Source organism: Coturnix japonica, chromosome 18 (genome assembly GCF_001577835.2).
Source record: "Coturnix japonica isolate 7356 chromosome 18, Coturnix japonica 2.1, whole genome shotgun sequence".
Lineage (NCBI taxonomy): Eukaryota > Metazoa > Chordata > Aves > Galliformes > Phasianidae > Coturnix > Coturnix japonica.
This window is the reverse complement of record NC_029533.1, coordinates 6,671,005-6,696,248: the sequence shown is the minus strand read 5'-3', so window position 1 is coordinate 6,696,248 and position 25,244 is coordinate 6,671,005. Positions and strand designations below refer to the sequence as shown.

The 25,244-nt window shown below is 39.3% G+C and overlaps 1 protein-coding gene across 4 annotated transcripts in view; it reads left to right on the top strand.

Annotated features, from left to right (window-relative positions):
• Positions 1-25,244, top strand: part of CEP112 (centrosomal protein 112) — a 123,233-nt gene that overhangs the window by 63,258 nt on the left and 34,731 nt on the right. For 3 of the 4 annotated variants that reach the window (XM_015880028.2, XM_015880027.2, XM_015880030.2), the window contains exons 21-22: positions 11,428-11,658; positions 23,986-24,048. In XM_015880028.2, the coding sequence (XP_015735514.1) occupies positions 11,428-11,658; positions 23,986-24,048 (294 nt within the window). The remainder of the gene's footprint in view (positions 1-11,427; positions 11,659-23,985; positions 24,049-25,244) is intronic. The other variant, XM_015880029.2, reaches the window with a different exon arrangement.

Here is a 25,244-nt window from a genome sequence, read left to right as displayed (position 1 = left end):
TCATCCCACTTTAATAAATAGCATTTCTTTATTTGGGAAGAGTGGCACAGACTCTGACAGTGATTTAAGGTCTCTCGTGTTGATTTCATGAGGAAAAAATATTTTTCGCAGTATGACTTTAAAGGAGACTTTTTTCTCCCAATTACTCTACATGTTGGCAGCAAATTAGCTTTGAGGGAATATTGTGCAGATCATCATTCTCTGATGTACTGGGGAGTCATTTTTGGATCTTTTAACTCAATCAGACCAGTGACTGACACTGTTCACGTCTTCGGTTTCTGTAGATTTGAAAGACTTTCTTTTGACAAGGAAGGTGATAGGGAGGAAAAAAAAATAGATCCAAAGTACGAGAGTACAAGAAATGATTGGCAAAGTGATGATATCATCAAGTGTTCAAAGCCTTTGCAAATTGAAGCTTATTAGGCTGACATTTTGTCTTCTATTCAGCGCTAATTGGAATCATGCCTGGTTGCATGATGTGGAAGGCACTTAAAACCTTGGTGTTTATCATGACAAAATGACAGAAATTGATGTCAAGAATGCCGTAGATTTCTGTTTAATGGAGAAAACAATATATTTCACATTGAAATTACGTGTCTCGTTGTATTTACATGTATGAAAGTCACCCTGAAATACTGCAAATGAGACGACTTTTATTTTTGGCCCCTAAAATATTGGCTTGGTGGCAAATATTCCATGTTAAGTTTTTAAAGTTGTTTTTCAGTGCTGATTAAAACAGCACTGATGTAGCTTTTAAAAAGCCAGGAAAAAAAAAAGAAAGAAAAGAAAAAAGAAAAAAGGAAAAAAAAAAACAAACCACCAAAAAAAACTCCTGACACAGTGCTTTTACTTGAAACAGATCTGAAAATTCCAGGAAGAGTGAGCTACAGCCTTTTGTATGGGTGATAGAATTCTTCTAAAGACGTTTCTGACAGCCTGAATTCTTTTGTAGTCTGTGCTTTCTGGTGTATTGGCATCTGTAAAATGAATTTAGGAAAGAGAAGTAGAGAGGAAAGTGATTTTTGGAAAGGCAGCCAGTACAAGTGCACAGTGTATGCTGAAATATTTGAAAATAGGTGCATGTCTTCCTGCTGTACTTGGCATTGTTAGGGATATTCAAGTTCCAGGCACCTGCCTTGATGATTGGGGTGCGTGCCTACGGCCTGGGATGGGGTAGCTCACATGGCCAGCACGTTGTTGTGCATCTTCATCAATATTGGCAATATTAGAAAGACAATGCTGGTTTTCCCACTCAAATCAGTCAGGTGCGTGATAGTGTGTGTTTATATGTATGTATGTATATGCGTGTGTATGTATTATTGCCCTCTAATGGATAGAATCTGAATGGCTAAGCTGTGCGTGCTTGTATTCCTGTAGCAAAACATTACTTATAGGTTGTTTGGTATTTCCCATTGTAGAATAATCTTGTAAATCTTGTTCTGATACGTCTTTTGCAGGTAATGTTCCTTTAGTTTGTGAAAATAACCTGAAATCCAGCCAAAAGTCCTGCAGCTCAGAGAAGGGCATTTCTTCTATGAAGTTTCACTTAAGTCTTATTTCAGCCAAAGTACCACCGCTTAGAATTTGCCATCTTCTTTTCTTTTCTTTCTTTCTTTCTTTATTTATTTTCCATAGTGGTAGAATAGTAACTGAATATGAACAGAAAGTGTGGGTTGGCTGGAAACTGGGTTTATAGTTGCCTTCATCACTTCTCACAAAGCTCTGCTAAGATACCGTACCCATAATGTTGTTGTACATCAAGCTTTAGTTGAGTCCATCATACATCTATTACTTTAGTGTCTGATTAATAAGCTGAGTCCAGCTTAGAGCAACAGAAAGATCAGTACATTAATCAAATTCCCTTGCAATGACTGTGTTTTCCTATGAATGACTTCCTCAAGGTGGGATACAATGAGACTTGTGCTGTCCTGGCTTTCTCTCTGCATCAGGGTTGGATGCTTCCCTGTGCCTATACCAGCCCAGCTCTCAGGAAGGCTTTGTCAGAGGCTGCTCCTGGGAGCAAGGTAACTGGTTGCAGGCTTTGGGCTGTTGCAGTTTACATTCATGGTGAAAATAGGGGGAAACAAATAAATAAATAAATACACACACATTTTGACAGAGAGCTGAAAGAGCATCTTCTCAGCCCAAGGCTGGGGACCTTATCTGCATTTATAAATAGTAGTGTTTTTCTTCTGAATCCGTTTCCTAGCAATACATGGGGTTTTTTTTTGTTTGTTTGTTTTCAGAAGAGTTGTTTGCACTTACAATGCGCTGGCAGCCATTGTTTGTATTGTTTAGGATCAAATGAGGGATTTTTCTGAATGTTATTTTGATTTGATTTGATGACATTGTTCGCCAGTGAATTATGAAAGCTGTGATTGTTTGGTGCACAAGAAGGGCATAATGCGTTCCTCGATCACATGCTCGCTTAATGCATGCACATTGTGATGGCAGTGGTAATAGCACCATTAAAGAACAAAAGGTAGCAACACATAGTAGCTCTGTATCTGGCCAATCCCCTCAAATTACCATAAATATTTGAGCAATCTGAATAGTTTTAGACTCTGTAGTAAAGCTTTCCTGTTCTTATCTGCCACTGAAGGAATGTGGAATAAAGTATTCCTTTAACCAAGTATAAAAATATGTATGCTATGCAGTTATAATCATATGTCATTAATCAGAAAATACTGCAGTAACTCTGACAAATTAAAAACACAAGGATGTGTCTGCAAGGGCTTTTTCAGTCATTAAAAAGCTGCTTCACCTCTCAGGCAAACTATTTAATGGCAACTTCTTGCTCAGTGTACTGACATCTTCAAAGGCTCTGACATCTGTCGGCCTTTGAACTACCATTAAAAAATATTATCCCATTTCCATTCTTTTATGCCCATTTTTTTAATTATAGCCCTTCTTTCAAGTTAGGAACATGGTTGGTTTAAATGATGCTGTCCTTTCGTTTTCAGCCACCCAGCTGCGGTTTGAATAAATTGATGTAGAATCAAAGGCGGGACTTTAAAGGGAAAAGGTTTGATGGACTTGGACTCCGAACCAGATGAGGTTTTATGATGAAAAGGGTTTAATCCCAGCACAGGCATCGCTTCTATCAGTCGAGCAGTACAAAGCGATTCATATATATAGGTTCATGAGAAATGATCTATTTTTTTTTTAAACAGCACAGATCTCTTCAGGACTTGCAAATGTGGCATTAGCTAATATTCAGAGAGCTGATTTCCTTTCATCCACCAGAAGCTTATGATTATAGTACAGTTCTCGAATTGGAAATGAGAGCTGCAACACAGATTTAAAGCTATGCTGTCTGATTTGTATTCAATATACATGTCACTGCGGGACAAGCCAGTCTAGGCCGAGCTGGTTCAATAAAAGGAAAAACAGTTTCAGCATCTGCAATTCTTGGGGGGGAAGATACCAATTAATTCTTACCTGCCCTACCCAAGTATTGTGTCGGATACTTAGCTTACTGCTGTCTCTAAAACTGTGCAAGCAAACCCTTGTGACAATATTTCTTTGGCATCTTTTGCATTAGACATTGAGAGCAAGTGCGTAGCATTAATCAGTAATGGCTTCTAATGCAGTCATTTACATGGGAGGCAACGTTTGCTTCCGTTCATGGGTTTCAAGGAGGCTTAGCAGAGACAGCTTTGCTATTCCTTTATAGCAGTAGCCCTTATTAATGCAGTAATTAGGCGTGCATATGGCGAAATCTGAGATCTCTCAAGAAATTAATCAGGTGCTGTTTGTCAAAAATACCATCTCTTGGTACCAGAGAAATAATCTCTCTAATAGTTCCCTGATCTTTGTGCTCACATTAGCTGAAATGGGTACGTAGGCACAATTTCTTACATCTCAGCAATCAGATTGTGTCCTTCAAAACAATACTGCTGTCCAGAAAAGTAAAAGCAGTAGATTTCAAAAGTCTTCTAATTGTGTCCTCTTAAGAGCCTGGGCTTTGCTGTTGTACAGAAGAACTGCTGCTGCTTCTGGTCAGCAGCTCCCTGCCGCCATCATTCCCTGCCAGGCTTTGCAGTTTAAGGGTAATGCATTGGTTTTGATCTTCTGCTCTCTTAATGCCATTAAGAGCATGTTTTGTCTTGGTTTTTATGGGGGTGGTGGGGAGTGATGGTGCTGGTTAGTAAATATAAGCATGGAGCTATATAAATGGCTACATTCAGTAGGTTATTTTATTTTGGTGATGTTTAACAGGATTTTCACATTTAGCACCTATTCAGATTTTTTATCTTTAAACTGTGTGTTTATTAAAAGAACAGTAGATTTGAAACAGTGGCATAAATAAGTCTGAAGACATTCTGGCCCTGGGATGCAGTAGCCTGTTTGTCATTCAAAAAAGGGAAATGGCATCAACTGAAGTCAAGGACAGAGAAGGATAAAAAGGATAGAGATCAATGTAAAGGTGCCAGAGGAAGGTACTGAGCCAAAAATACTCTCAATTTCAAGAAAAGAAATGTTATGCACACAGACTTTATTTATTTTGTACAGATCATCCTGTGATTGATCTTGTCTTTCTGAACTGGCAGCTGTAGCACCATGCTTCCAAAAGGTCTCTGAACTCAGAACAGCCACTGCAGGGCTGCCGGGAATGGTGCAGCCTGCACTTGAGGATGAAGGTGCAGAGTGGGAGCCTGGAAGCTGTGTGCTGTGCACCAAGGACACCAGAGGTGCTGGCAGCTGCTGCCCTTGGCTCCAGCCTGACATCTGGGTTGGAGTGCAGACTTGCTTCTCTAGCACTTTCATCTTCCCGCGGATCTGAGAAATGTAGCTGTTTGATATAAGGATGACCCTAAAGATAATCAGCTCGAAAATGTTTTTTCCAATGTGGTACTGATTTGAAAAAGGAGAAAGTCAAAATCATCACTCAGATGTGTAATTTGCTGTCTTACTTATGTAAGCAGCTAATATACCACTACTGGTTAATTAGCAGAAATACTGCAACTACTGTTACTGCCTTGCAGGAATGCCTTTGTGGGTTTATTTTGAAAGTGAGAAGCTGATCAGCTCTTTAAAGTCTAAAGCTGTAAATTACAATTTAAAAAATAAATTCTGAAGCTGATGGATTTCAGGATTTCTGTCCACACATATATTCACTCATGAGACTCAAAATGAAGACTTAAAACCTGGTTAAAGACTGTCATCTTCATCTCTAGTATGGCCAGGACTTGGACAGGATCGTGCACTTTGAGTCTTTCTCCTGTCCTTCAGATACCCATTGGGATGGACATGGTCGTAAACAGGGTCTCATGTCTATATTGTATTTCTACAGGTATTCAGAAGGGGGAAATGGGAATCCTCACACGTACAAATAGCTTATTGCTTAGGTTTTTTTAATCTGTATTTTGGCTTCTGTTTGTTCTTTTAAGCTTTCAAACCAATGCCCTTTCCATTGCAGTCACCATAAAGGGCCCTATGGGATGTGCAGGGTAACATTTCTGGAATGCTCTGAAGATGTATGTGTTTTGAATGGTAATTTGAACAAACGCAGCCAAAAGAGAAATGAGTGAGTGCTTTCCTGTTCTTGTTTTCCTGCTTTCAGTGAAGTTTTGTCATTAGTTGACAGGGTGAAGACATTTCTCATAGACAGTATGGTCTGTACCTCTCCTGGGGACAAATTGGGAATTACATGTTTAATTTTGCTGCTTCATGGAGATGAATGTCTGTATTAATCCTTAAATCGGTAATGCATCGTGTCTGCATTTCAATCAAAATAGCATGTTCAAGAAATGTGAATGCTTTTAAATGTAATACATGGAAATTTAAATACAAATGTTTTTTGGAGGTTTATCTATGAGTATTTCTATGTCCAGCTTCTCCCATCACAGCGATGGGTAGTTCTTCCTCATCCACTGCAAAAATGTTTTCAGTGCACTTCTTTGGGAAATAAAGACTGAAATGGGTATTTCTACTTGATGTCGCGTCACAGCAGATCATGAAAAGTTAGCCATAGTTTGAAAATGGAGTGATGTTTTGCCTCCAGCAGCACCGTATGGGTATGGGAGTGCTAAGCCTGCCCCCAGCCCTAAAATACTACCGAGCAGAGCATAAAACAAGTAGGGTTGGTAGGTATATACTTTGATCACATTCACAAGTATTGGGCATTGTTCAGAGCATACACAATATTGAAGCAGCCCAAGTAAAGAATCTTACAAAGGAGTCTTGATGTTTAAAAGCACCTTAATGCTGTTAAAATTAATAGAATAAATATGCAAGGCAGCAGCTCAACACTTCACTTGGCAAGTCCTAGTGGATGTTTTCAAAAGAGATGTCAGAGGTACATATGCAAAGGTGAGAAAAGCTGGGATTGTGTTGAGATGGAGTTGCTGTACCTTTGCATAAGCCCTGTAATACAAGGACTGAGATTTTACACAGCTGAATAGCAAACATGTTACTGTTAGTATTATGGTTGCCATCTGCACTGCTTCTGCAAGGGGTTTTTTTTTGACACCGAACATGCATCTGTTTCATTTTAGAGAGCTGCTACTCTTTGTATGCTGGGCAGCTTAGTGAGCATAACTATGATTTGCATAGCATTTTTCCTATGAGAAATACCTAAAATTGCTATAATGCAGTTTGATCTATAATCTGTGAGCATCTGATTTATTTATGAATGTATTCATCACTTCATCCCCTTAATGAAATGCATTCATATACAAAGATGTCTTCTGCTGATCTAATTGTGCAACAGCAGCAATGTTATGGACAGATTTTTTTCGCCCCAAGAATGAGGAAACTTGGACATGCATTTTAATGTATGCTTACATAGCATTTTGTCCAGCTCTTTTGTATTGAAGTTTTAATTTTGCCGGTGTTTTAGCATTCCCAGCAAGAAGTAGACTTGTGATCAGGATTATGTGCAATAGAATCAATGTACTTCAGTGGGTTTTTTCCTCCAGAACAACTTGCTTTTTGGAAAATGATATCAGCCCTCCGAGGGGGTGATGCCTACCTGTTGGCTGTTGAACTGTTGGTGGTTCTCACTTCATTTTACACCATTTTATTTATCTGTTCCCTTAATTACCATTTTTATGGGTCTGTGTGTTCTTACCCAAAGGCATTTAAACTTGACAGTGTAATAGATTGTGCTGTGAAAGCTAAATAGCTGTTTATTGCTTATTCCTGCTAATTTGGGCTTTCCCACATCATTACCCGTGTGATAATGTCCACGATATTTGTGGAAGTAGTTTTCTGTACAAACCACTGCCTTTCCCACACTGTGTTCAACCTTATTTCCCGACCAAGAAATACAGCAAGAATGCATTAAATCATTCCTCACTTATAAAGTAATAATGGCAGAAATTTGACCACAATTAGCCATGCGTTATTACGTTAATCACTTCTGTGTTACCTTGAGTCTGCCATCTTGGTTCTACTTCCTTGCCTTTCCCTTTCTCCCTCTTATCACTTTCATTCCCTTTTGAATTTGTGTTTCACCTGTGATTATGATGCTTGCTAGTGTTGATGCTCGGAGGAGTTTTGTCTAGAAAATTGGCATTAAAAACACTTGAGATACAGCATTTTAATGGATTGTGAATTATTAAAACAGTTGTAGGGTATGGATTTGGACTTCAGGTATCTTTAGATTTGGATTGTAGCTTGAGGAGAAAGTATTGCTGTTTTCGGGATTGCTTTGTATATTTTGAGTCACTGTCACTTCAGAAAGGAGGCACAAGCTTATCTTCAAGCTGGCTGACTTCTCCTGGCTGGGAGGAGGGCAGATGTGCTGGCCCAGTGGGTGACTCAGGATGTTACATGGACAAAAGGAGCCACTGGGTTTGTGCCTGCCCCTTAGGAATTGCTTTTTTTGCCCAGTTCCTTTATCTCCTAATGGTGAAAATTGCACGGATGGTTCCCAAAAAAACAGAGATCAAGTGCAAATCTGATTCTTGCTGAGACTGCAATAGCAAGACTCATTAATTTGAACCAATTTTGTTTTGAACACAAACCAACATTGCACATCTTTGAAGTTCTTATGGCTGTATTTTTTTTTCTTAGCTTAGAGCTGCAAACAAATATTATTTGTTTACTTTTTTGTAGTCTTTTATGTTAGATACATCGCTTTTTTTTGGTGATGGTAGAGAAACTTGTTCTATTTCTCAGCACTTTACGAAGCTTTGTTTATTAACAAGAAAGTTAAAGTACTTCAGACTCCCCGTTTCCAACAGATAATCTGTTCTAAGTCATTTTACACTGAACGTGTCACCAGTTGCTCTGCTGACTCCAAGGGGATTCTTCTCCCATCTCTTCTGGAGTGCTAGACTAAAAAAGGGAGTCATTGTCACCACTGAATAACTCTTGTGCTTTGTTCCTTATTTTCCTTTTAATTCTTCTTCATCATCAAAGTGAGGTTTGTTTTTACTGCAGACTTCCTTTCCCTTACTGGACTGATCTCCTTTCAAAAATAATCCACTATCCAATAACAAATGTTATTGTTATGTCATCCATCTCTGTCACATCAAGCCAGCATAACGAGGCACAAAGAAACAAATCTCCCTTTCAGTGGGTACAGCTGATGGTTTCATATAGAGTGCTGCTCAATGAGTGCATCAATTTTTATCTCCTTCCAGGTGAGAAAATGCTGAGCAAGTGTTGGCTCAGAGAGGCCGAAATTGCATATTAACTATTAAAGTAGGGCTGTTACTTGTGGACTAATAGGTTATAAGCTTAGTAGAATCCTAGTAGAAAGGATAGTGATGTTCATGAGCTGAGTCCATGGAATTGCTCAGAGGTTTGTTTTCTACTTTTTAAGTTCCATCCAAGCAAAAATTAAAAACAGCAAAATAGAGACCTATGGAGTCATCTCCAGCTGAAGCCAAGTGAGCCCAGTGCAGAGCACATTTGAAACTCAGCCTGAAGAGTTACTGTGATCCACTTGAAAAACACAGGATTCTTTTAAAGAGATGCACTATTTCAGCAGCAGTGAGGAGCAGTAACGGTTCCTATGACTTCATCTGCTGGGGGGAAGCTGCTGAAGCAGCTCCTGTATCAACTTTAGATCTGAGCCACTGGGAATAAGGCTGAGTTTTATCTTAACTCCACATTTCCGTGGTTTTGTGAGTTCAAACACTGTTGAGGGCATTTCAAAGTTATGTGTGTTGGTGGGCTAGATGTGGTTTGCTGTGTCATCCGGTGAGAGGGAGACAGTGAAGTCTATGTGTTCCATCACTGAGTGTGAAAGATTCAGCCGTGCTGCAGCCTCTTCCTTAAAAACCAATCCAAGGAAATGCTTCATCAGGCTGAAGTTGAAGCTCTTGAAAATTAGAAGGAATCCCCTATCAGTATAAGCTGGGGTATGTAAGGAAGGAATAAGTTGTTTTACAGTAAGGATGATGAAACACTGGCACAGGTTGCCCAGATTTGTGATGGGTGCCCCATCCCTGGAGACACTCAGCTCAGGCTGAATGGGGCTTTGAGCACCTGATGGAGCTGTAGGTGTCTCTGATGATATCAGGGGATTTGGAGCAGATGGCTTTTAAGGATCCCTTCCAACTCAAACCATTTTATGATTCCATAATATATCTTCTTTTAATTGGAGTGTACTCACTCAGTTTATTTCTCGTCTCTGTGGCATGTAGCTGGACCAAGTTTCAAACTTCAGCAACAGATTTTAATTTGAACTTTTTGCCAGCTTTATATTTTCTTATGCAATTTACTTCTTAAAATTGAGAGCACATGTTTTCCTTCCAAATAACATGCAGTACATTTATTGGCATTTTAAATAGGCCAAAGTGAGTGAGCAACCTTCTCTTTTCTTTCAAGTCTACTTTTTCCCTACAGGCAAATTGCTGTGGGCTTTTGACCCACCTTCTTTATGACACTATTTCAGCACAGATATTCTTAGTTAGAATTCTAAGTTATCCCTTTGAAACAGGAATAGAAATCACCACCTCAGCTAGCAGTTTCTTCAGCTATGGGACTGTTACTCATGCATGTGTGTACATACATACAAGTGTGCCATAAAAATTAATATGAAACCTCTACCTGTCATACAGTTGACTTTAAATACTTGTGGGATATTCCACGTGGGATATTCTGTGAGCTGGTGGTTTCTTTCCATTTGTTTTCCTTTATGTTGATTAAGTTGTTGTACAGAATGCTTGTATTGTCTGGACCATGCGTAGATTTGAGCATCCAGAAGAAGAATTTAATGAACGATATTGAGAATCGAATCTTTTGTGGGGTTTTTTCCCCCAGAATTACTAAAGGAAACCAAACCAAAATAACAAGAACAAAATCCCAAACAGCAGCAAAATAAGCCTTGCAGTCTTTCTGAAGTTTTATATTTCCTGGATTTTCCTCTGAAAATTATGTCATCTGTGTTGTGGGTTTTTTTCTGCTAATACTAATTTGCCCACATTTAAGTCTAATAATACTTTATTAAACCTGACATGTGGAATAGCAGAATCTCAGCGATGGAAAGTTTGGGATTCATTTCCTTTAGCAGTTTTAAGATAACCATGTCACAGAAAGTTGTTTTCTGTCGCGAGTTGTTCGGGTCTAAGCTGCTTCTGCCACTGACTTTGTTTATGGGAAAGAAATCTGGCTGTGAGAACCAGACTTATTTTAAGGTAATTGACAAGAACTGTGTCTGTGATCCCCACTGTAAGCTTTTCCCAGTCACTTTGGGGAGATTAGATGTCTCTTAACATCATCTTACTAGCAGTGAAGTTGCTCCAAAAGGACTCCCGTAATCATATTAGTTTCGCTGCCATCACCCCGTCTTCAGATTCTTTCTTCTTCCTTAATAGAACCAAATCTGCTTTTGCCATCTATTAGGTCCAACATTAATACTCTTTTGCATATTAATTACTCTTACTTTACCTATAACATTCAGCTCACTCTTGTGGCTCCGCAGTTTTGAATCTGGAAGCTTGGTACCATTGCTTTTTCCATGTGGCAGTAGAAAATGCTGCATTGTGCTATTTAATATTCCACTGTCTTTATATAGGAGTTATTGGGTATAGAATGGAGTAAATAACTCAGGAGTTCACTCATCCTGGCTTATCATGTGACTTATGAATTTTTCCTTGTATTCTAAGTGAGCTTTGGCATGTTATCCTAAATATTTCAGCAAATTTCCTAGGAATCTTCTGAGTTATGTAATATCACAAAGTTTCCCTTACAGAGAAGCAAGTTTAAAGAAGACTTTTTAAAACAAAATGAAGATGAGGAATTATCTCTCAACAAGAGTAATTGTTACTGTTCCAGGCAGGACTTCCATAGGAATGGCTATTAAAAAAATGAGTGCTACATTTGTCACTTACAATTTCCATCCTATAGAAATTGTAGCTGCTGTCTTCATCAGGGTAGCCCTTCTCCCTGTATGTAAAAGGCTCTCACTCAAACACTGTATGATCTTGGGGTATAACGCCTCCCTGAAAGACCTGTTCTCTATTTCAGGTTATCTGTGATCTGGAGAGCCAAATCCACAAGCTGAAGGAAGAGCTCATTCAAGTGAAGGCTCAGCAGAAGCAGCAGCTGATGGAGCTGAGCCTTCAGAGGGAGGAAGAAAAGCAGAGGGCAGCGCGAGATCAGAAGGCGGCGGTCAATCAGCTGAAAGCAGAGACTGAAAGGATGGTGCTAGACCTGAAAAAGGCCCACGCTGCAGAGACAGAGAAGACCTTGGACAAGGTAAGGAAATCATCTAGGGCTGCTTCTTGCAGCACAGCAAGTGGGGAGTGATTGCCTCAGAAGTCAGATAACCACTGTTGTGATAATGTAAAAATGCATATGGGTCATTTGAGTTGAAAAAGAACAAGGTAATGTGCTGTACAGCTGCTGTCAGATGCCACAATCACTGTGTGAGTACAGGACGTTTTGTGATTCTGGAGCAAAAGTATTCTGTCTGAAGATGCGATGGCAGCGGTCACACTGTGGCTGTTACTCACCTTCTGGTTGATCTGTGAGCAGGATGGCCATGACCTTTAAACTCCAGATGACTGCAAAGGAAAACCCAGCTGGTTGCTTTAAGTTTATTGGATTAGAGAGAGCAGAAAGGGCAGCTCTGTCTAACTACGCTTTTTCTCCCTCCAAATGCCCCATCTCTGAAGGTGCTCAAGGCAAGAATGAATGGGGCTTTGGGCAGCATCCTTGAGTGGGTGACAACCAGCCCATGGCAGGGGACTGGAACTGGGTGTGCTTTAAGATCCCTTTCAATTTGAACCATTTTATGAAAATAAGGGAAGTTCAGGCTAAAATTGCCAGGAGATAAGGTCTAGTTGCCAACAGTGTCTGGCCTGCTTTTGTCTGTGTGCATCAGATGAGCAAGTGCTATGTGAAAGGTTTGAAAATAGAAATTAATGTTTCAACTTCATCATGGCTTCCATCCTTATTCTGTTCAGAGGGGTCACTCCATATCAGTGCATTGATGGTTTCCTGGCAAAACCTTAATTTACCAGCTTCTGAATTGAAGTGTTTCACTACATGTGGGATGATATGAACTAAAACACGTTAGTTTTATTTCAAAGACTGAACTAAAAAAGCCTACTTAATATTGATGGTATATTAAGGGGGTGTGTGTAAGTTGTTGAAGTATCTTTTATATTCGTTAATGTAATGAGTGATACATTTTATTGCCCACTGACGTACAGTGGCACAAATTAACGATCTGCACATACTGTCTGAATGGCCTTTGTGAAAGTGACATTTCATTTACCTGTGTCAGGTTCTTGGTCTGTAATTTTAAACAGCGTCAGGAGGATTATGTTGGAAATCAGCCAGCCTGAAGCCATTAAAATGGCTGTGATCAACAATTCAGAATCTTTTCTGAATGTAAGGAAAGCTCCGCTTGGCATAATTATTTAAAGCCAAGGTCACAGAAAGTATTTAAACCTTTGAAATTCATCATTAAAGGATTAATTTTAACTCAGGAAGACATTGTCATTTTTGCTTAAAAATGGAATTTGAATCTCAATTCTTTTCTTTCTTTGATCTTTTTTTACATGTGTAGTATAGCAAAAGAAAAGTTAACTTCTTTACATCCTCAAATTAAAGTTACAAATAATCCTTCATAGGGAAATATCTTTAATAGTCTTGAATTGTCATTTCTGTCAGAAATATATATTTTTTGAATTTGTTGGACTTTTTCCCTATTTTTCCAAACAAAATCGCTAATTTGAGGCTTTATTAACTGCTCTTAATTTAACCTACTTCTCTCTCTCTCTCTCTCTCTATCTTTTTTTTACCTCTAATCAGAAGAGCACACGTTGAGTAAAGAATAAGGGGGGAAAAGAATCTGTTAGAAAGTCTTTCATAGACATGAAGAATTACCTTGCATTGCTTTCATATCTCTCTCTAATGTTCTTCACTTCTGTCTCCCAAACGCAGAGCTATAGAAATTGGCCACAAAATCCAGAAGTCAGAGTAGCTGAAAGGGTTTGCTCCATTTAAAGGTCAAAAGTAACAATTTCAGCTAACTTACTTTCAAATCTTGAGCCTATTAAAAGCCTTAGAATTTTAGATAGGGATCTATCTGAGAGGGGAAAAAGAGTAAAACACCTTAATTGCAGCATGAATCTTGAAACTCGTTTTTAAAACAAGCAAGTTTCGAAATGTAGGACAACGTGGGAGAAAGTTTTGTCCTCAGAAATTAATTCCTTTTGCCAAGTCTTTAAAGATTGTTTAAAAATCCAAGAGGAAGCTGGATTTCACTGTTTAGGCTTTGAAATAGTCATATGGATGTCCAGATTTCTGAAGGTCAGTTCATTCCCATGTGAAGGAGCTCGTTCCTCTGTGGTCTGTTCTGTGAGTAATACTGATTCTTGTGCGTATTGCTTCATGAAATTGTGAAGAATTGTTTTAAAAAAGGGAAAAACTGGCTGAAACTCCAGTGGAAAAAAAAAAAGAATACAAAGAGACATAGGAATCCTATGGTATTGCCTTTCCCATAGCCCTGCTGCAGTGGGAATGGGAGGAAAGGGAGTGGGGAGAAGAGTTTGGAGAACCAATTCTCATTGCAAGCACACTGGGCATTTAAATAGCTGTTGGTATTTGTAGACAGCTCTTTCATATTTATCTAAGTAGTATTCTTTACTGGGACCTTTGAAGTTGAGATTTTAAGCATCAGAAAAGATGACATCTTGCTTATTGTAGCATTTTGGTTAATTTTGTTGGTGATTATGGCATACGATGCCGGAAAGTTCCCCAATAAAAGTAGTATAGTTAAGTTTATGAATGTAGTATGGTACGCTTCCATATGCACAGTTCCATGCTGTTCTATCAAACTAGTTGTCTTTGTGCTTTTCCTCGGCTGGGTCTGACCACATGAAGTCTCCCATGTTCATTTCACATCTGCATCCTTCCTGGTGGTGTAAGAAGTGATAGCTGAGGATATGGAGATTCACAGGTCTGACAGGCATTTTTCATCATTCCTCTGTCTCCTTCCCTCACAGGGACCCACATGTATGATGTAGCAATAGGGTTGTGCTGCTGCAGGGCAGTATGGCACTTTGCTTTCAGCCTGGCTGGGTTGGGTGCCACAGCCCAGTCCTGTGTAGTCCCCGTATTGCTCACCCTTTAAGATGTAATATGGCTATTATGTTAGAACGCAGAACATCTTTATCAGATGTGGATAATAAGCAGTAATGTCCTTAATGTCTGATAAGCTGTGCTGGACATGAGTCAGACAGAAATTGAAGATGATAGCATGGAGAATCTGAAGCTACTTATCATGTTCTTAGGACTTCTGCACTTTCATAATATCTGTTATCTGTCTCTAACATAAATATTACTTGACAGTTTCTCCAAATTATTTCTCATATATTAGCTAAGGAATCTTAAATACCGCTTCAGAGGAACACTTGCATTCAATCACAGTGATTTTGATTTGCTTTTAAAGCTGTTAACATATAGATTTAATTTGCTTGAATTTCATTATATCAAGTTGATTATAGCATTTTCAGATACGGTGGTGATTTTTTTTCTATTTGAAGTCATACCTTATTACGATGAAATGAAACAAATTATTAAAGAAATAAATGTATTAAACAGACAAACTGCTGCATTGAAGCTCCAGTAATGACTCTCTTAAGCAGCAGGGAGTCAGGTGTGCTAGAGGTTGCACCAGCACTGATCAGCCAGGTGGAACAGACCCTACAAAGCCTATGAGCGTTGTCAGATTTGCCAGAAATTACTGAAAGAAAGAGACAAACTGCATTTCTAAGTGTGTGCAGATGTGAAGCTTGGCTAACACAACTGTTTGTAACATTTGTCTGTGGTATTTTCTTGGCAAAGCAAATGAGCATTCAGAAAGCATGACCCTAGCAGATCAGTAGACATGCTAACAATGCTCAAAGGAAGCAACCTTGGAACACTGAAAGTATCTCATAAAAAAGCTCTCTGAGCAGCGTACATGACTAAACTGGAGAGGGAGAAAAGACTTTTTTTTTCCCCCTCTAAATAATTTTCAACATTTAGCTTTTTACTGACTTTTTTTTTTTCTATAGTTAAATAGAGACCTTTTTTTTTTTGACTCATCCTGTTAAATCTTTATGCGGCTTCCAGGAACATCTAATTCTTTTTCAGTGCTGCTTTTCTTGTGGAGAAGTAATTTACATTTTTGTGTATTGACTAAAAAAAAAAGGAAAGTCCAGCACTTGAGTTACTTGGCTGCAATTCTTCTATTACGATACTTTTGTGAATTTCATACAGAGAGACCCCAGGAAAGCGTGCAGCCTGACCAGGGCTGTGCAGACCACTCTGGTAGGTTTTAATGGTGTAGCAGGTACCTGTGCTCTGAGATTTATGTTACTTTAAATAAAACCTGACAGTTACCATGTTTTCTGGTCTATACCTGTTGTAATCCACCAACATCTGGTGCTGAGTCTGTGTGAAGCTAAAATGCCTGGGAGATTTGAAAGTGAAAATTTGAAAGGTTAAATATTTAAAAGAATATGTATAAATATACCCTCTTAATTAGGAATTACTTCCTTAATTAGGAATAAATATTCTATATAATAGTTACATTATTGTGTTTTTGTTTGGAAAAAAAAAACCAAACCAATAAAATACAGATGGTGTCGTAGGACCACAGGGTTGCTCAGGTTGGAAAAGACCTTAAAAGATCATCAAGTCCAACCACAACCTGACCATTCCTCCCTAACAACCCTCTGCTCTATCATGTCCCTGAGTGTCCTATAATTGGATGCTCTTGAAGTTCTATGGTTCACAATGAAGATACTGATGATATGCCCTAGAGACCATTTCCGCTCTTTTATCATCAGGCTTCATGATGCTACACTCATTAATTGCCAAGCACAGACCTCAGGTGCCATCTAACTGGGCCTAACATTGGGCACACTTTCATACTGCGTACACAGGAATACCTTTAATTCACAGGATCTGTGTCGGTGCTACAGTCTGTACTCATGAAGGTGTTGGACTTTTCAGGCCTGGCAAATAAATAGAAGATGAAGAGAAATAATACAACATCTACAATATCTTCAAAGAGATTACAGGGATCCTCTAAGAGATATCCCATTAGAAGTATTGAGTTTCCCCTATGCGGTTACTTCTGCTCATAAAAAATAAGCATTGCATGTTTTCCATTAGCTTACATTGTTTAATACAGTCTCTGTAGATGCTGTTCTTCTCTGCCAACTGTACATTTCACTAACTACCAAAAATGGTTCTCTTTGTATATAAAACCTTATGGGAGCTGGACATCACTGCAGCAGTTCTGTAGGTTCCCATTTACGCTTTTTTCATCATGGAGGCTTTGATCTGAGTGACACCTTTCACTTCAAGTATTTCACATGTTTTAAGTCTCATGGAATCATTATCTCATTCTCCTTATTTTCACAGCTCTATGCTGTCACTCTTATTTAGATGTGTTGAATGAATGCCATCTGGCCTAGGTGCCCAGACATGGCAATCAATGCAAGCCAAAGCAAATGTTACCCCAGGAGATGTATCTGCTTAGGTCAGCATTTACATCAAGCTTACTCATTATAGATTTATTTGCAAGAAGGGTTCCATTATTAGGACCAAAATGACATAAAATATCTCTATTGCATATTGAAATTTTGATACAATTTGAAGAAATTGTATATGCTTATTTGCTGTCTCTTTGTGTGCCTGTAGTAGAGCAATGCTACAAGTGGCCTTTTTGTTTGTTTTTCCTTTTAGTAGAGAAAGAAGTGTTTAGAAATTAGGGAAAGGAGAAAAACACTGTGAGTCCTTCAGAGTCTTTAACGTAAAGAAACAAAAGTGTTCCAGAATGACTTGCTTACAGCTATAGAACATGTCACGGAGTAATACCCACCTTCATTAAATGGGTGAGAAAGAATTCTAATTGTTTTGAAGTTCTTGTGATCAGCCTGCATATGCTTCATTGTAACGTGATACTAAAGTGCCTCAATTATGATTTGTATATTTTGGTGCCAGAAGGTTTTTTTCTTATGCTAAATTATTAAGTTCTGTCAGCTGCTGGGCTGTCATATAGAGATACAGTAAATCACATTATATTTTGTCATGGATTACACAGAGCAATAAATTTGGGAACAGAGATCAAAGTAGTTTCACAATCACTTCTGAGTGTAGGAGGGGTGTTTAACTTGTAGAAAATCTGATTTAGGTGAAACTGTTGCAGTTCTTGTGTGAATTTGAAATGAATTTGGGTGTCTGGTTGAAAATGAATAAGGTACAAATCCCCAGGAGTTCTCCTGTATTTAGTTCATAAGAGTAAATTCTGACCTACAGCTGCAGGACGAAGAGCAGATAAATAATTAAACATTGGGCACGTTAAGTGCCTCACGGTGTCTTATTTATGCTTTTAATTGCCTTTATGATTGAGCAATTCTCTTTTTAATTGGGACTTTTCTGGACTTGGGTACACTTAGTCATTGCTACAGAAATGCTTTCTGGCTCCGCAAAGTTGTATTGCTCTTTTTGGGAAGCTTTGTTGTGTTTAAAACTACAAAAAGTAACCCCACATAATCTTGCTAAGGAACACAGATTGCTTCACATCATAGATTTGTAGGGGATTTTGCCTTTCTTTGGATGTTTGTCTTTCCAACAGCACAAGCTCGATTTCGGTTGGGCTGTCATCTGATGACATAACTTGGTAATACCAAGTCTGTCCTTTTGTTACCAGTTTCCCTTCTATCTATTAAACCAGATTTTCTCCCAAAGTGATACCTGGAATCTTTTCTTGTAGCCCTGATTTTATTATAAACTTCTTGTTATTGCTACAAGTTTCAATTTAGAAAAGCAAAAACAAATCTAAAAAAAATAAAGGCCTCATTCTTATTCTTTGTGGCCCTTTCAGGAGTCTTTTAGCCCCTCCTTGGTAAAAGGCAAAGAACACAGACTTGGCTGATACCAAATAATAAAGTGCATGAGCCTCAGAAATCTCTGAAATCCAATGGAATTTTGTATTATAAAGCTTGAATCCAAGTCAGCTCCCGGATCATCTTGGTGCTGTTGCCCTTGAGTTGTGGAAGAAGCATTAGCTTTGACTTGAACCATCAAAAGTATTTAGCAGCCTATCCCATCATGATTTTACTGGGTGTCAGTAGTTCATGTACCAAAACCATCTGGGCCTGAGTGATCCAAGCTCATCTGTAAATGCCTTTGTGCTGGAGTGGGAGAGAAAGACAGAGCATACGTGAGCAAGCGTGATGCCTCAGTACCAGCAGTGTGTGATACTTCTGATAGGTAAAGGCAGCTCGTAAGAGCTCACAAAACTCACACTGGGTACATATTACATCTGTTAAGGCTCTGAAAAACAAAATGCCAGTGCTCTGGATATAATGTACTAAATAACCAGTGCTCTGGAAATAACTTAAATAACCATTTGAATTTAGTTAGACCAGGAGAAAAACACTAAATATTTTAAAGCAACAGTTCTGGAATGTATGGAATTACAGAGCTGAGGGAAAACTGTTCTTCATGTACCACTGGGTAGGGAGTTTTTCATTCTCAACATCTTTACTAGGTTTGCTCGGTTCATCTTATTTGAATGCCATAATATAACAGCCATCTGCCTCCAGGCTCCTATAGCAAAATGTCACGGTACCTCTTCAGATTCAGATAGCATTTGCTGTTTGTCCTGCAAATGTGTGACACGTGCATCAGTGCTATCTTGTTATAAAGTGTATTTAAGGTATGGAACGATTTCATATGGCAAGACTGAAGTATTAAACTGGTTGTGAAACCTTGTGTTGTATACAAGGCTTGGGCTTGATGAAGGTAATAGTTCTATTCTAGTATAAGGACTAGATAAGTTCAGCATTGCACACCATGCAGTGGGAGTCTCATAGAGGAATTATTGGAAGAGTTAAATGGATGTATTTAATTTCAGTACTTAATTGCAGAATGATTAGAAGTACACCATTGGATCAAATGAAAGGACTGGAGAGAAGAGTTTTCCCAAGGCACAAAGTGCCCAAGCAGTTTTTCAGTTGGGCCCCATTAAGCACAGAATTGCAATACGCTGCAGAAAGGCAATTCTCCATACGTGCAGAGGGTCAGATCTGTTTCTATTCATTCTTTTTTACTTTTTTGGAATGAAAAGTTCTTAGCACATGAATGAGAGCACGGTTGGTTTTTTTCCTTAAGATGCATGTTAAAAAATAAAAAAAAAAAAAGAAGAAGAAGAAGAAAAAGATTTATAGACCTACAAAAGTGGAACGTAAAATAGAAAATTAATAGGATTTGTGGGACAGATTGGGATTTCTATCATTCATTTTGAAAACCCTTGAAGTCATTTGGAACTTGACTAATTCTGTTAACATCATTTTGAATATTGAACTACTTTTAATAGTCTTTTTGGGGACTCAAATTACATATTTCAACTGGTATTTTTTTCACTGTTACACAGAGATTCAGCTTTCCATTTGTTATCTGACTAGTGGAGAGAGTGCTAGAAACAGAAAGGGTTTGGACAAAGGAGGCCATCCACTGTCATTATTGGAGGCACATCAGGAAAATACAAGCTTCAGGGTTTGAAATCTGTGTGTAAAATCAGATGAATTTAGAAGGTGATCTGCTGATCTCTGAAGCTTAAGCAGTGCACACTGTTTTAACATCATTTGCTACATTTAGTCATTATTAAGGTCGTTTTCTTTTGACATCTGTCAAATTAAACAATCTTGAATTTTGGTATAAGACATAATGCTGTCAAACCAGAAGAGAAATATGCCAGAATCTGGACTGTTGTGTTGCTGGTTGGTTTTTGTGTGTGTGTGTGTGTGTCTTTTTTTTGAGGTAAATGGGCCCCATTTACATTAGTTCTTTGATGTTAAATTCTTTGCTGCACATCAGAGAACAGTTGCTTCTTCCCTGGAGCAAATTTTCTTTCTTCTTCTTCCCCCACCCTTTGATTTTGCTTTTTTTCCTCCAGTTTCCTTACAGTTTTATCTTACTAATTATGGAGGATTGGGTTATGTATGGCCATCATTCAGCTAGTTGCAGGCATTTTGAGAAGTGCTTATTCCATAGTTAGTACCCTAAACAGATTCCTTAGCTCTGCTTCTCTGGTAGTGACTATGGGTGTACCCAGCAAGAGCCATCTTTATGAGACTGTTGTTGTTTCGTATTGCTGAAATTGAAATCAGAGAATCTATTGCAAGACTGTGATGGATTCTTATATAGTTGAACAGGAGGTCACTGTGCATCCTTAACTGTTCCAGATCTGTCTGTATTTGGGTTGCAGGAATGAGGGTTCATATCAATTCTGTAGCACAATAGAAGTCCTATTTCTGACTTTCCATCCAAAAATCTCCATTTTGGAGCTGAAAGATATGCACAGATTAGTACCACTCTAAAATTAATAATCATATATAAACAGCTACATTGTTGATAACCACTCAAGACAGCCTAGATGTCAACAAAATGCATTGTCCTCATGCTTGTACACTTTGCAGTGCCGTGGGAGCAGCATTCCTGCACCTCCCCATCAGCCTTCTGCAGGTGCTTGGCTGTAGTGTGTTCAGATAAAAGTCTGGTTCCACTGAATGGAATTGCATCTAAAAGCCTTCTATACATCTTATACCTTAAAAACTGCACATGAAACTCTGTGTGTAGGCCATGCTGTGGTCTGTATTTGGGGTGCAGTCATATTGTGGTAGAACCTTTGCTATTTTATTCTCAGTAATGTGTCTCTGTTTCATGAAAAGCAAAGATGAAAATCAGATGGTGTCAGAATAGCACCCATTAGTTCAGATATCACATCATATAACATCTGTATTTCTAATGCTGTTTTTAATGCTTATGTGAAATATTTGGTTGAAGTCGGTGCAGTTTTGCTCAGCAACCACAATAGGATGCTTTAAGGCTTCTTATAGAATTATGGTTGGTTTTTAAAACCAATTAACTGTAACCAGGACATAATCTTTTTAATGCAGAAGTCCTCAGTCTGTAATATAAAGTAACTGCATGTAAAATTGTCATAATCAGATAATTTTAGCTAAAACGTGTATTAACTGTGTGAAACTAAACAGAAGTTAATTTTTGAATCGGTGGGATTCCTCTCTGGCTTATCCAATTTAAACCTCTTTATTATAAAAATGGATATTACAATTGATATTTCTGACAAGTTTTTTTGCCAAGCATGAATTTCAACAGCTACCTCTCACACACGGAAAACTAGTTTAAGGCCATTAACTATATTTGCAGTGCTGCCCATTGCTATAAAAAGAGTTAGACTTTAATGAATACTGGCTGACCCTCCAAGTGTTCACCTTCCAGTTGGATTCTTATTCATTATGTTTCTGAAATAGCATGTAACCTGAAAGTGAGGGAATGCCCTTCAAGTAATACAGAGGCTGCGTGTGCTTTGTGCAATGCATGAGGCGAGCAGCCCGGGAGAAAAGAAGCCCAGGAAACTGCTGCTTGTGTACACCGTGCCATTTTTAACCTTCTCATTTGTCAAGATAAATGTAATATAAATCCTCAGCTGTGTGTATTTACTTTGCTGTAAGTCTTTCCTGACAGAGAAAGTAAGTAAAAGCCCTTCACTTTTTTTGTGTGGCAGTGCTATGTGTGCCCAGGGCTGTAGGTTTATGCTTCCCCAGGCTGCAAAGCAGCAGCTGATAGTCTGCAAGTGTGTTAAATGTGGTTCAGCTGCAGGTTTGAAAATGGGAAATGTTCTGTATTTCTGCAGTAGGAGAACACAATGGAAAAGAGTGTTTGTGAGCTTGGCTGTGAATTACATCTTTTTAACTGACCACTGGGATACAAGTAGGAGAAACTGCCTTCTGCTGAGCATTGCAGTGCCATCTGTGCAGTTTGTGATGGAGCTGCGAGGTGTTATGGATCCAGGGAGAAAAGCTGCAGTCAGCAGTGGCCATAGGGGCTGGGTGGGCAGTTTTAGATAGCTAGGGTTGGTCTGAATGCACGTTTGCCATCTCCAGGGAGTTTTGGTACCCCTGGAAATTAAACCACTCAAATAAGGATGCCAGTAAATGCAAGTGTTTGTTGATGACTTGAAGACAACTTATTGGTATTTTGCAGGTTGGAATTTGTTGAAGCCATTGCAAAATAAAATGTTGTAATTGCGTTTAGATGAACTTGTAGGATGTACTTTGACTTCAGATAGGAAGGAAACACTGAAATTCAGCATCTCTCTTGGATTCCCTCTGTCATGTCTGTCTTAGGTTGTCTGTTTATTTGTTCTGACTAACATGTGAAATATGGAGACCTCCATATGGTGCATAATCTCAGAATTTGAAGGGATTCAAGGCCTTAAATTGCAGCATTGTGTTAACTTGCAGATTATGTTTAACTGGCTGTAATATACTTACACTAAGCTGCACCACAGAGCTGCGTGATGCAGAGGATCTGAGCCTTGTCATGCTCTCCTGTAGTGCTTTGGAAACACTGTCTGCAATTTTAAGCCTCTACATTTAAAGTCCGCTAAAATCAGTATCACCATTTACTTGACCAAAAGGCCTCATTCTTGCAGAACCTGAGTTTAGCCTTGTAGCTGGACTGACCCATGTAGGACTCAAGAAGCTTTGAGACCCTTTGGTGGCTGTGGTCCCCAACCCATGGGGCTGGCAAATGAAATGGAGGGGACAGATCAAAGATTGGAACATTGATTTTTGAAAACTTAATCAGCTTGTATTTGCTTCAGAACTCCACTCTGCAATGTTCCATCCCCTAAGAAACTGTTTTCCTTAGGCACTTCTCAGATTGTAGAGCCAAGAACATGAGAGTGCTGAGGAGTTCATGGGAGGTGTCAGTGTGGTGCAGTGGGACCTTAGAAGAGAGATGGGAATCAGAGTTGCATCCTGAAAGTCAACTAAAAGTGTATTTTAATTATTATTATCTAATTATTATGGAAAAGAAAGTATTTGAGGGAAACCTTTACAAGCTGCTTTCCCCCAGAAGTAAGGAAGCATATTGTTATTGGATAACACTGCCTTGTTTTCTGTAGATCTTATTCTTGATCATAGAGCTGTGAAAGAAAAGCCAGGAGCAGGAAGGAGCTGTGGTCACTTGGGCTGACATGCAGTTTGACTGCAGTCTTTAACAAAGCAGGGGAGTGGGAGTGGGCAAAAGGAAGCCGTGATGTCAGGCTGCCCTGCAAAGTCTTGCTGTTGGTGCTGTACCCCTCTACAGCCTGTGCTGGAGCTTGGGACTTTTTCCTTCCCTTTTTCCTTCCTTTGCATCACCCCGATAAACCAGTGGCTGCGTTCCTTCCTCCCCTTCTTGCCACATGAACGCGCTCTTCTCTCCCTCTCCCCTTTTTTTCCCCCTTTTTTAATCCTCAGAACTCTTGATGTTTTTCTAATAATTGGCAGCAGAGGTACAATTTCTCCCCTCTTTCAAGCGATGAATAGTTGGCCCCAGATCAAAGGCGAGCCCTCGCGGTTTGCTGGCTGCCGCAGAAGGGCGTGGGGCTGGCGCTGGTCCCGGCTCAGTGATGGGCACGGCGGCTCAGTGCCCGGGGGGGCTGCCAGCAGCACACTGCTCACCCCAGCTCATCGGGTGCCTCTGTGTGTGTGTGTGTTTCAGGCCAACAATCGGTTGAAGCAGATGGAAAAGGAGTACAGCCAGAAGCTGGCCAAGTCCTCGCAGGTAGGTGACGAGAAGACAGGAGCTTCCCATGAGCTCATTTGATTTGGAGACGTGATGAAAAGTGTAATTACTTCTGCTCTTAAGTGTAGGTCTTTATGATCAAGAGAAGCTGTAACTGTTTCTCAAATCAAACATACGGAGTCTTCCCTATAGATTGAGCCCTCTGTCTGGGAAATGCAGCCCCAGCAGCAGCCCCCATAAGCAGCATGGAAATCAGAGCCCTGCAGATACCAGAGCTGTGTCTCTGTCACCAGGTGGGCTTTGTCCACAAGGCCAATGTTAGAGCTGCAGATCTGGATGGGCATTGTGCTGGTGAGCACTGCTCCTACCCAATCTTTATGCTGAGTGTGATGAGGAACCAACACAAACTGCCCAAAGAGGAGGTGGTACCCATCCCCGGAGACACTCAGGTCAGGCTGGATGGGCTCTGAGCACCTGTTGGAGCTGTATGTGTCCCTATTCATGGCAGAGCAGTTGGACCGGATGGCTTTCCAACTCAAACGATTCAGTGAATGTAGTTCAGCATTTTTTGCCTAGAATAACATTTGGAAGAATGCAGAATCCTGAAAGCAAACAGTGTTTACATTGAGTTTTTATATTCTTTGGGGTAGTCTTTAGAACATGGGAGGTGAAAATGTGCACTGAATTTGCATACGTGCTTTAGAAAGCTAAGACAGGATATTTCCAGCTTTAGGTTTGATTGACAGGTTGTACTGAACTGTGAAAGATGATGGAGATGCAACCAGAAGTTAATCTTTTAATAATAAGAAAATTGCCATGAGGATTTACATGGAGGTGTCATTCTTCTCATTCCTCCCAACCTCAGCACACTGCCTTCCTGTTACTTTCAAAGGTGTTTTTAGCAGTAGCAATAATGGTCTATTCCTCTATTAAAATCAATAAAAGCACAATAAAGAAGATGTTAGAACCCTCCAAACTGGACAGAGCAGGTCAATGACACAATGAGAGGAAACTGCAAACTCTAAAGTTGGCAAAACACTTTAAAATGTGTAAAGCTCTTGATTTCTACTTAATGCTGCCTTTGGTAAAGCTTTAGAGAGAGTAAGACTTGAAATTGTAGGCCTGAATAGCAGAAAATTTGTGAAGCCCAAAAAGTAACATCAGACCTTAAGGAAGAGACTCTAATTTACCTTTTGTCTGTCACTTTTATACCACTGACAGCTTCTCTGTGCCAG